The sequence below is a fragment of the Babylonia areolata genome, chromosome 11 (assembly GCF_041734735.1).
Source record: "Babylonia areolata isolate BAREFJ2019XMU chromosome 11, ASM4173473v1, whole genome shotgun sequence".
In the NCBI taxonomy this organism is placed as follows: domain Eukaryota; kingdom Metazoa; phylum Mollusca; class Gastropoda; order Neogastropoda; family Buccinidae; genus Babylonia; species Babylonia areolata.
Genome location: NC_134886.1, coordinates 30,889,402 through 30,901,929, shown reverse-complemented (window position 1 = coordinate 30,901,929; position 12,528 = coordinate 30,889,402). Strand labels below are relative to the sequence as shown.

The 12,528-nt window shown below is 42.5% G+C and overlaps 1 protein-coding gene across 1 annotated transcript in view; it reads left to right on the top strand.

Annotated features, from left to right (window-relative positions):
* The window catches only part of LOC143287212 (FMRFamide receptor-like), an 8,561-nt gene extending 1,016 nt beyond the window's left edge, over nucleotides 1-7,545 (top strand). Inside the window, exons 2-4 of the mRNA XM_076595158.1 lie at nucleotides 978-1,275; nucleotides 3,494-3,717; nucleotides 7,011-7,545. Of these exons, the coding sequence (XP_076451273.1) occupies nucleotides 978-1,275; nucleotides 3,494-3,717; nucleotides 7,011-7,545 (1,057 nt within the window). The remainder of the gene's footprint in view (nucleotides 1-977; nucleotides 1,276-3,493; nucleotides 3,718-7,010) is intronic.
* Nucleotides 7,546-12,528: the final 4,983 nt, after the last annotated feature.

Genomic DNA, 12,528 nt, shown 5'->3' with positions numbered 1-12,528 from the left:
TCGTTAGAGACTAACAATTGTTTTGGAAAACGTTATGTGTGCATATATAATTATTTTCGCTTTCTGATATGGACATGTTTAATTTATCTTCCCATTTGAAAGAACTTTGCCCTTATACGGCTAGGCTATAAACAACATGATTTGAAACAAAAAGGTATTCACAAATCTGCCCCTTCCTATCTCTGTAGCTGCCTTCACCTCTACACTCCACCTCGCTCTCTACGATCGGCTTCGGATCCACTCTGTTTACACATACCCAGATTCAAACACCCCCGTGTTGGCCGCCATTCTTTCTCAGTCTCTGGAACTTGCAATTGGAATGAACTTCCCCTTTCGTTTCGTCAGGTCTCCGCACTCAGCTCTTTCAAGTCTGGACTTAATCAAAACCCACCTCTTCCCAAGATAGCTTCCCTTCCCTGTCTCTTCCTTGTCTTCAGTTTCTTCAGTTTTAGAGTTATGCATGCGTGTGAATGACTGATGTGAAAGCCATTTGATTTGTCTCTGCACAAGATTCAGCGCTATATAAATATAAATATTATTATCATTATATTATTATTATTAAAGAACTTTTTATGTTGATTAAACAAGCAACACGTGGCCAGTTAACTCAGACTTCATCGTCTTCTGTGCGAACACATCAACACCAGCTCATACAGAGACGAATGAATGCTGAACATCAGTCGCTGTGAAAACGAACTTTATTTCATGTCTACAGTTTGGCGTGACCAGTAACATCTTCGGTGTACGTCGAGATTATTATACAGAGGCGACATTAATTAGCAGTTACAGTGAACTTTATTAATACCCCGTCTGACTTCTGCATGACAAGTGCGTGACACGATAGAATTTGGCCAGGCTGCGCGCTGAAAGTTACAAGTTAACTGTTTTCTGGTCAACAAAGAAGACACTTACTGAAGAGCCAAGACATCACATTGTGAAGCAATGCTTTACGGGACTACTGATGTTTCCTCTTACAGCGCCTCACCTCGGTCCATCACGGAACCCAGTGACACAAACACTACATCGCTGTCACTGGAAGCACCGAGTGAAGATGTCTTACTCTTGCAGCGAGTCGGTAGCGCCATCGACTTCTGGGTCCCTCCGTTTCTCATTGGTATCGGAACGTTTACCAACGCCCTGGTCGTCATGGTGATGCGGAGCAAACACTTCCGTCACATGTCCACGTCATTCTACATGGCGGTCAGCGCTGTAGTGGACACGGTCAGTTTACTGGTGCCCCTGCCCCCGCACTATCTCTACGTCAACTTCCCGCACGTGAGTAGGCTGCTGAGTCTGGTTTGTATAATCTGATGTTGGATGTCTGTTTGATGTATATTTTTTTAGATATCCTTATCATTAAGATTTATTTTTTAAAGAAAAAAGTCAGTCTGCGCCACGACCACAAATGTCTCCAAATGAAGTAAAATAACAGCACCAAAAAACAACAACAACAACAACAACAAAACAAAAACAAGCAAGCACACACACACACACACACACACACACACACACACACACACACACAAAACAACAACAAAACAACCCAACCACAACAACAACAACAAAAACCAACAACCCAAAACCAACGACAACAACAATGAAACAAACCAATAAAGGCATAGAACTAAACCTTATCAATGTTTTCTCTATAAACTTAATCATATATAACAGATTCGTACAAAATCGTAATTTAATGAAGGGCTTACACATTTTAAACAATTCATTTGAGGATAAAGTCTTTCTGTTTGTTAAATGCTACTGCCTTTTTTTTCTTTCTTTTTTTTTTTTTTTTTACCAGACATATTCCTACTGGGCAAGAGATGACTTCCAAAATATAGTGAGTTGCTTTACACATAATAGAAGAATAAATCTTTTCCGGATGCCAAGTGGGAGTTAAAAGGAAGAAACCTTTCACAAAGTGGAGCCCATACGTCCAGTCATCAATTCTTGGGAAACCATTGGTGCAAACACTCAGTGCAGAATGTGAAATTACATTCCTTGCCTTTTGCCTATATCCACTACTTTGTAGGACACACACACACACACACACACACAAACACACATTCCAAGAGGCTGGTGTCTACATGTATTCCACTCACTTTTGAAAAGAGGACCTGCAATAATTAATCAATATTGTGGAGTTTTTTTTACTTATAGATCTGTCTCGTCAATAAAGCCCATTTGCTTGCGTAATTTGTCCAGATTTAAACCCCAGCATATGCTGGAATGAAAGATATATGGATTTCCGATAACTACCTATTACAGAAAATGAACAGAGTCGTTTTCTTTTCCACAATTTCCAGTCGAAGCAAAACTTATCTCCTGATAATTAGTTCTGACCTCATTCATGTCGCATTTTCAAAGATGAAGAAAGGTAAAACCTGATTATCACATCCACCCATCGCGAGTCCTGAGAAACCCCCAAATAACTTTGTTAACGAAGAGAGAGAGAGAGAGAGAGAGAGAGAGAGAGAGAGAGAGACAGACAGACAGACAGACAGACAGACAGACAGAGACAGAGAGACAGAGATATATTCGTGGCTGGGGTCGCCACAGTATTCGCCGTCTGCATTTTCCTGGTTTTTATGTAAATGGTTTATCGTAGATAATGATTCAGAAGGAAGAACGGAAGAAGAGTAAAGAAGAGTAAAAGGGGGCTAAAAACTCTCCTCCTTAATGGCCAGTGTTCTCTTGTTTTCAAACGTCTTTATGTCACTAGAACACAGCATCCTCCAGCGAGAGTGGTCAAGGGCATCAGTTTCCCAGGAAGCGATGTCTATATCACAGGCTTTGAGGTTTGTCTTCACGGTGTCCTTGAAGCGCTTGCAGGGTCTTCCAAGTTCGCGGTGGCCTTCCTTCAGCTGGCCATACAAGAGCATCTTCCGGATCCTGCTGTCTGTCATGCGGACAACGTGTCCTGTCCAGCGTAGCTGGCACTGGATCAGCAGGCTTTCGATGCTGGGCAGGCCGCTCCTCTCTAGGACCTGGAGGTTGGAGACCCTGTCTTGTCGCTTTATGCCGAGGATTTTTCGTTGGCATCTCCGGTGAAACTGCTGAAGTTGTTCAATGTGACGGCGATACGTCGTCCATGTTTCACAGCAGTACAACAAGCTGAGCCTTTTTGCCTTTGTTGTTCCACAGCCTGTCGTTGAGTCTGCCAAGGGCGGAGCTGGCCTTGGCGATGCGCAGCGTCACTTCTGCATCAAGAGCTCCGTTGCTGCATAGGGTGCTGCCCAGGTAGCGAAACTTATCGACTGACTTGATCTCTGTGTCATCGATCTTGATTGCAGGTGGGGGGCAGGCACTGGCATTCTGTGAGCTAGCTGGTTGGTACATGGACTTGGTCTTGCTAAGGCTGATGGTGAGTCCAAAGCGCTTGCAGGAGGTTGAGGACCTGTCCATAAAGAACATATAATTACATATAATTAGATTTGAGTGAGTCAGAGAACCAATGAAAGTTTAATGTGAGATATTTTCTTTCATACATTTTCAGATCTTCGACAGTGTTCGGCACGTGCACGTTATCTGCTCCATCTGTCACGTGACTGGCTGGGTCTCCAGCAATCTAGGCGTGTTTCTGACCGTTGCCATGACGATAGACCGATCCCTGGCCATCCAGTTCCCTCTGAAGGCACCCACACTGTGTACAGTCAGGAGAGCCAAGATCGTCACCGTCTGTCTGCTGCTGCTTGTCATTCTGATGGTAAGATCTGCTGGGTACCCTCTCGTTTGAATGGTCACCCTGTTTTTCTGCCATCAGAAATGGTGACAGACAAATGAAGATGATGATGATATGGATACTTATATCATATCCCACCACCTCCACCCGTTATTTTTGAAACATGACACAATGAACAAGGGTGATAATTGTTGCTCATAGTAAGACAGTTGCACAAAAATTCTAGTCATTGTGTTTTTTGTCTTACTGTGAAACAATTATTCTATGTGTTTTTTGGTTTGACATTTGTCTCTCTTTTCTTAAGTGGTTTGAGAACAACAACAGCAGGAGTTATCAAGTAATTTGAGGACAAAAACATTAACAAAATGAAAACACATGTCATTCATGTAAGAGTGATGATGATGAAGAAGAAGATGATGATGATAATAATAACATATACAGCAATAAAACACTATTTGCAGCGGAACGAATTGAAATCATTCCAGACATACTGAGGTTGCAATGTTTTTATTTACTTTCGGCTGTCAGTTCTCGTGGCATGCTCGAAATGGAAAGTTAGTTGTACAGTCTAAAACAAATGCTATCTGTGTTTGCGTATTACTTCTGCTGTTGTTTGTGTGTGTTCATTTGAAATGTTCAGTCCACCAACGGATCTGAAATTTCTCTGGGCCTGACGCTTCGAATGATCGCCCCTTTTTTTTTGCACCGGAAAATCCCTACACAAAACTCTTTCAAGTATGGCCTTGATTAAAACTTACTTCCTTCCAAAACAGCCCCTCCCTCCCCTCGGTCTCTCCATGCACAATTTCCCTAGCCTTCTGTCAACATGTATATAAATTTTGTGTTTCTTCCTATTGGCGTAGAGTCATGCATGTGTTCGGAAGTTAAAGCGCTTCGATTTATCCATATTATGCATGCGTGTGAATGACTGGTGCGAAAACGCTTTGATTTGTCTCTGCACAAGATTCAGCACTATATAAATACCATTATTATTATTATTATCATTATCTCTCTGCACAAGATTCAACGCTTTGTAAATGCATGAGTTATTATCATTTTGTTATCATTACTTACATGTTTATTGGGCTTATTTCTGTACTCCTCTCATTTTCATTTTACTGGGAAACGTCTGGCAGCAATGGCTAGGAGGTGTATATCCTTGTCATGCTGTAAGTGTATCAGTTATCATACTTGTCTTATTTATCTCTCTTATCCTCATTTAAAGCAAACCCACTGAAGCTGAAAAGTATTTGCTTGGTCACTTCAATTTTGTGCGGCATTTTGAAACCGAAAGGCACTTTCAAAAGATTCAAAGATTGAAAAGAGATTCAAAGAAATTTCATCCTTTTTGCCCCTTTTGGGGTGTGGAGGATACAATATTGAATCATAACTTCAACCAACGATGTCTCCGAAACATGCAAAAACGCACACCAAAGCACACACTTGTATAGAGTTTGTTTATGAGTGCACATATTTTGACAGTGTTAATGTGTGAATGTGTGAACTAAAATAAAAGATATATGAATGGACACAGAACTTCCTTTATTGAAAACGGTTTTTTTTTCTGTTTTTTTTCCCCTGTACATGTATTCAGGCTACTGCTGGTGCTAAGCCACACTGACATGAAGTTTCGCGACTTTGTTTTACTTTTACAGTAACAATTGTTGTACATTTTTGTTGACGGAGTTGACATTGACAGTGAAATGACAGGTTGCAGCTTGCTGCATGGCATAATGTTCTCCTGGGGATAAAGTGATTTACATTTGGATGCCGGAAGAGTACGAGAGGGAGAGTGGGAGGTAGACTAAAAAAAATCTTTGGTAAAAGTCGACTTACTTGGGATTAAGAGGCGACGTATCGAGCCACAAGCTCTTCTTCAGGCAAATGAAATGAGTGAGTGACAGACAGAAAGGTACAGACAGAGAGGGAGAGAGAGTAAAGTTCAGGAAAGGAAAGTGATGTGAAGTCACAGGAAAGGACACAAAGCAGGGTGAGTAGAACTGTCAGTGTGAATGTATGAGGGAAAGAAAGGGTTCTGAAAGGGAAGGGTGAGGGAAGATGGGCAGGGGGTGAGAGGGCAGGAGTGGGGGAAGGGGGTGGAAGAGGGTGAAAAAAAAAGAAAAAAAGAGGGAGAGTTGGGGGGCTGACGGGGTTGGGGGTATGGGGGGGAACGGAGGGGAGGGGGAGGGTTGAGAAAGAGTGGTCATGAATGATTTATGTAACTTGTAATGTTTTCGTTTTCATGTTAAGCGCCCTGTGCTCTTAGAGAGAAAGGCCGCTGTATAAATGTACATTGTTATCATCTTTATTATGATGATGATGATGATCATCATCATTTTTATAATATGGAAACATTGCAAACATTTTTCATGTTGCTGCTGCTGCTACAGCTACTTCTCCTCTTCCATCTACTCCCCCTCCTGCTCCCCCGGCCGTTCCAAAGTCATCCTGCTATATCAGAACACAACTCATTTTAACAAGACGCGTTTGTAAGTAACCGCTTACAAAACTAAACATCTAGTGAATGCACAAGACAGGGAGCAGAGACAGACAGACAGACAGACAGACTCACACACACACACACACACACACACACACACACACACACACACACACACACACACACACACACACACACACACACACACACACACACACACACACACACACACACACACACACACACAGAGTTACTTTGGAAGAAATATAAATTTCGAGTGAAATCAGAAAATTTGGGAAGGTAATTATTATTTATTATTTGGTTATTATTTAGGACTGGATGGAACGTGTGTTTTTGAATTGACCAGTTGTTGTTTGTGTGTTGTTTACTGCAGTTTCAATGGTTTCTCCAATGCAATGGGAAACCATTTACAGCTTAGTCTTTTGTGAAGGATTATAGCTTTCAAACTAGGAGGCAAAATTGCACTGGCTGTTAGTGCTGCAGCCTTGGGGGCTGGTTGGCCTTTGGGAACCATCCCAGCGCCGACTATCCTAAAAACTCTCTTGGCCGAGAGAGTGGGGATGTAACTTGGGCAAGACACTCTCCACTATAATCAAATTCTAGCCCAGATAGTCGGGACAGCAGTTGCCTCCCCTGTTGTTCCTCATGGTCATAGTGGGACACGACTGACTATCACACACACACACACACACACACACACACACACACACACACACACACACACACACACACACACATATATATATATATATATATATATATATATATATATATCATATATTGTTGACAGGACGGTCACGTGGCCTTCACAACACGCGTGGTTCCCAAAGGAGTCAAGGCCTATCTGTGCGCCATTGACAAATCCTTCAGCGAAGTCTATCGCATTTTCCACGACCACTACTGGCCCAACATACACAACGTCTCCCTTGTAGTCTCCTTCGCTGCCATCATCATCGGCAACATCATCATCATACTGCACGTGAAACGATCTGAGGACAGCAAGGAGCTTGGGGAGGGAGCTAAAAATGCAGGAGGGTCTCAGTCAAAGAAGATGTCTTCTAAAAGCCGTCAGCTCTCTGTGATGCTCATCATCGACTCAGCGAGTATCATCACGTGCACCATGCCCCAGACGATTTACATGATGTTGGATCAATCCTTTCAGTCCACTGAGCTGTCTGATTTCACCCCTTATGACATCGCCAAGCGGAATCTAGTCTTCGCCGTCTCTTTATATCTCATCCAAGTCAATCACTGCATGAACTTCTTTCTTTACTGTCTCAGTGGTGCCCGTTTCCGCAAAGTGCTGAAAGAAGTCATGTGCCAGAACAGTCAGCAGAACAAGCACAGTTCCAGGTCATCAATGAGCGTGACGTCAGTTCATCCACGTTCACAGCCTAAGGAATAGGGGGACACCCGAGGGTCTATGAACCGCAGTGCACCTTGCAGAACAGGATGCAACAATGTGTTATTAAACCCTAGTGAATATTGAAACTGAAGTCTGTATCGGACCCACGGGAACAGGGGCCCAAAACTTTGGTAGAAATCTTTCTGTACCTATCTGAACAAGGGAGAAGAAAGCCTGTTAGACCTCAGCTTGATATGGATACTTATATAGCGCCTGTCCTTGGTCGGGGACCAAGCTCTAAGCGCTTTGTAAACACGGGGTTGACACCAAGGAACAGGTCACCTTTACCTGACCCGAAGAAACAAAGGGAAAACAAAGGCTGTCGCCAGTTGAACTGGACTGCACAGGGTGCAGTAAACGTTGCATCAACTGAACCTGGCTTCAAGGAAGAGCGAACAACACAGTGTGTATGAATGATTAACACCCAGACGACCATTCAAAGAATGGCGGAAGGGGCGGTAACAAAAATCCCGTTCTTTATACGGGACTCGAACGCGCGGACTCTCGCTTCCTAGTCGGGCACTATGACCACTAGGCCACCGCTCCACAGGAAAAGAGATCAGTAGACTTCAAAGGCTGTATGATTTATACTGTACCATTAGAAATGTGAAACAACACAGGTTAAAAAGGACGCTATTCAACCATAACCAACAGGTTTTTCAACAAAGGATCAAACACAACATCCGGAATGTGATGGATTTGATAATTCAGCTCTTTGTCGATTGTGTGTCTTCTCTGCATATCCATTGGCATACATTGCATATTTTATTATTTTTTTTTTGTGTGTGTCATCTTGATACATGTCCCGAACTCTGAATCTCCCAAATAAAACCATGCTGATTTCCATTCTCGTGAAATTTATTTATAGTGACATTATGAGCCACGTATTTGGTAAATATTCTGCACACACACGCACACACACACACACACGCGCGCATGCACATATGCACGCACACACACACACACACACATACACACACACGCATGCACACACACACACACACATAAACACACACTCACACAGACAGACAGACAGACAGACACACACACACACACGCACGCACACGCACACACACACACACGCACGCACACCACAAGTTTGATTGTAAACAACGTTCGGGAATGAAGTCTACATACTTTGCTTTCCCAACTCAGCTCACATCTCAACAGTGCTGACACCCGCACAAAACAGCATTGTCTGTTGCGTGAATTTACAGTGGAATAAAAAGAAGTATGTGGGTGAGGACATCAACATCTGTTTGTCTTTCTTTCCAAGCCTTCCTTCATATTATCATTTAATCAGCTTATATAAACATTATCATGCGGTGATATTCGTATCGGAAAAAAAAAGCCCACGTGTAAGTTATCGAACAGTGTAAGTTATAAAACACTGATATACATAATTACAAGTCTGTAAGAACAAACATATAATAATATGTGGATGAAAGAGCAAATGAAGGAATGACGCTATGTGTGTGTGTGTGTGTGTGTGTGTGTGTGTGTGTGCGGGCGCCCGCGCTCGTGTGTGTTTGTGTGTGTGTGTGTGTGTGTGTGTGTGTTCAGTAGTGCGTGTGTGTTCAGAAGTGTGTGTGTGTGTGTGTGTGTGTGTGTGTGTGTGTGTGTGTGTGCGCGCGCGCGCGCTTGCGTTCGTGCGCACACTCACCATGTTTTTCATACTTACATGGAAAACACGTGCGCGCGCGAACACACACACACACTTTTACATCACTCAGATACACATACACACAAACGCTCATAAACCGCAACGTACACGTGGGCACACATGCACATAACACATGGGTACACACGTGCACATACGCACGCGTACACATGCGAGCATGCGCAAAGCACACAAACGCGTACAGGCGCGCGCGCACACACGCACATACGCACTCTAACTTCCTCAACCACTTTCACACACGATCTCTATCCTTGTCAAGACGCTAGAGCTGTTGGTAATGCTGCATACAAAGGACATGATCATCACTTCAGTTGTAACAGTGGATTTGCGCTTCCAGGCCATAGACATTAATGATTAAGTCTATGTTCCAGGCTGATTGTTTGGCAATACATATTACTGCAGTTCGTAAACGTTAGTTTGATCTGGATCTAAGCCGAAGCTGCAACATCAGATAGAGGCATGAAATATTAGAACATTCACTGTCGCCGTCGGCTCTCTTGTGGCTGTGTAATCTGTATTGCATGACGTTACTCCTCCACTTGCCATTCTTGTTTTTGAGTACTGAGAAAAAAAATACGAATTTTCCTCTGCCTTTGTCATATCGAAATCTCAAATTTACTGAATTCTGAATCGTCTGACACCACACATATGTTCAGGAAAATTCTTGTTTTAAAGTTACAGGCAGACAAATATGTGGGTTTTTCCATGTGGCTGAATAATCTGTATTGCATGACGTCACTCCTCCACTTGCCATACTGGTCTTCGTTTGAGTAATGCAGAGATAAAATACGAATTTTCCTGTGCCTCTTTTATATGGAAATTTAAGGTTTATTCAGTTCTGAATCTTTTGACACCATATAGGTATTCAGGATAATTCTTGTTTTTTAAGTCACAGGCACACAAATATGTGTTGTTGTCTTTTTTTCTTGAGCCGATTTATCAATTTCTACTCCTTAAAAAAATCACAGAAAAAAAAAAACTATGATAGATAGACCCATTCTGTTTTTTTCATTTTAATCTGTGATTTTTAAACTTGTAGAAGGTATACAAATGTAATATATATATATATATATATATAATTATATATATTGCGACTTTAGCCGGGTTTTCGCGTGCTGCGTCACATTATATATATTAATAAACATGATTTAAATGGTGTTATTACGTGGATTACCTGGATACTGAACAACTGGAATGAGATAAAAGTAAACTTGAATCGACCCTTTCCTTCAATTTCGGTCAGCCTGTTTTAGACCAGGTTGTGCAGATCTATACATGTTGCGGTGTGCTTTTGGTGATGTCGTCATCTCCTCTTCTGCCGAATTAAAAGTATGTCTTAGATTATGAAGATATGTCAAGGAAACATGACTCAAATGGCGTAATTACCTCAGCTAGAATAGTATGTTGATCTTGCTGAGGGGGTGGGAGGGAGGGGGAGGGGGTGGGGGGGGGGTGGGGGGAGAATTGGTCGATTGACGTCAGATGCGTTGGGGAGCAGACCACTTGTTTCCACACAGAACGTTCTTGGTTTAATCCGGCTTGCATGCCTGTTTTTTGTTTGTTTGTTTTGTTCTAAAGTTCATCAATATTGAATACAGGACCCCATTTTAACGATTTTTAAAAATCTCCCCCCTCCCCATGATTCCTTTACTTGATACAGTCTTGAATGCCCTTGCCTTTCTTGCTCTTTTTACACTATTAACCAAGAAATGGGAATGTCTTCACTTAAAGTTTACGCTGATTCAACACACGCTGTGTACATGTATGCAAGTCATCTTCCCACCGTCGTCGCGACACGTAAATATATCGCCTTGTAATATATACACCTCAACCCATGGCTTGTCCTTCATTTCATCAGATTTATTTGTAGTTTGGGAACACTATTTTGTTTTCTTGTGTTTTATTGTGATGAGCGTTTCTCAAAGAAGAAAAAAGAAGATGGAAGAGACAGAAAAATAAAAGAAGAAGATAGATGAAGGAGAAAAAAGAAGATGGAAGAGACAGAAAAATAAAAGAAGAAGATAGATGAAGAGGAAAAAAGAAGAATGGGAACCGAGATCATGCCGTGCTGCTAGACAGAATGCCTGTGTACTAACTTATTCCAGTTAGCCACGACCGAGCTGCGGTTAGAATCCAGTGTTTCACACATTCACGACCAAACCTGCAGGAACCTCGGTAGCAAGACCAAGTCCCAGACGACGAGTGTCAGACTTCTTATCCCGCCCTTGTCGTCAGTTGTGGTGACATGCTGCGGGAAGGCTGGGGGGATGTGCAGTGACAATCCCGGTTTTTTTTCTCCTTTACATATCACTCGTCATGATCACATGTTAATCTTGGACCCAGAGACTTTGTCGTAAAAAAAAAAAAAAAAAGTGACACACATACTGCAACATGAAAAGATATGCCCTCAAGCAACTGTTAGGGTGAAATGTGGCGGAACGTTTAAGATGTTTAACTGCTAATATATAGTGTTTGTGAGGTTCTAGGTTCGAATCCCGCTCTCGCCCTTTCTCCCACGTTTGACTGGAAAATCAAACTGAGCATCTGGTCATTCGGATGAGACGATAAACCGAGGTCCCGTGTGCAGCACGCACTTGGCGCACTGAAAAAGAACCAACGGCAACAGAAGTGTTATCCTCTGGCAAAATTATGTAGATCTGATCTATCTATCTATCTATCTATATATATATCTCTCTCTCTGTGTGTGTGTGTGTGTGTGTGTGTGTGTGTGTGTTGTGTGCATTCGAGGCTTGTCTAGCGCGTTGGGTTATGCTGCTGGTCAGGCATCTGGGATGTAGCATATATGGATTTGTCGGAACGCAGTGACGCCTCCTTGAAAAACTGAAGTTGAAATTGTTGTTACGGTGACCTAACTGATGAAATGGTGCGTCTTTTTTTTCTTTGCTTCTTTTCATATTTATTCATTTCCATGTACATCCCAGGGGATCAAGTTGATTTGGATAGGGCAGTGTTCGTATATTCCTTTGGTTAGAATGGGGGTGTTCTTCCTATTTGTCTAGCTGGATTCTCCTCTTGAACCCACTCCTTTAGTGTATCGGATTGTGTTTATGTTTGTTTGGAGTGCCCGTGTGAGTGTGCAATACAGTTGTGAACTGTCTCTTCTCTGCCCGTGTTTTATTTGTGCGGCGTTGTTGAGTGTGCTGTAACTTCCTCGGACACATCGAACTTTGCCAAGGGTCTATTCTGTGGAATAAGTCCTGGGTTCGAAGCACACTGATACAGCCATTATTACTCCATGTTCCCCGAGATCCAATGCGATTACATTGACCCACCGATGTCTT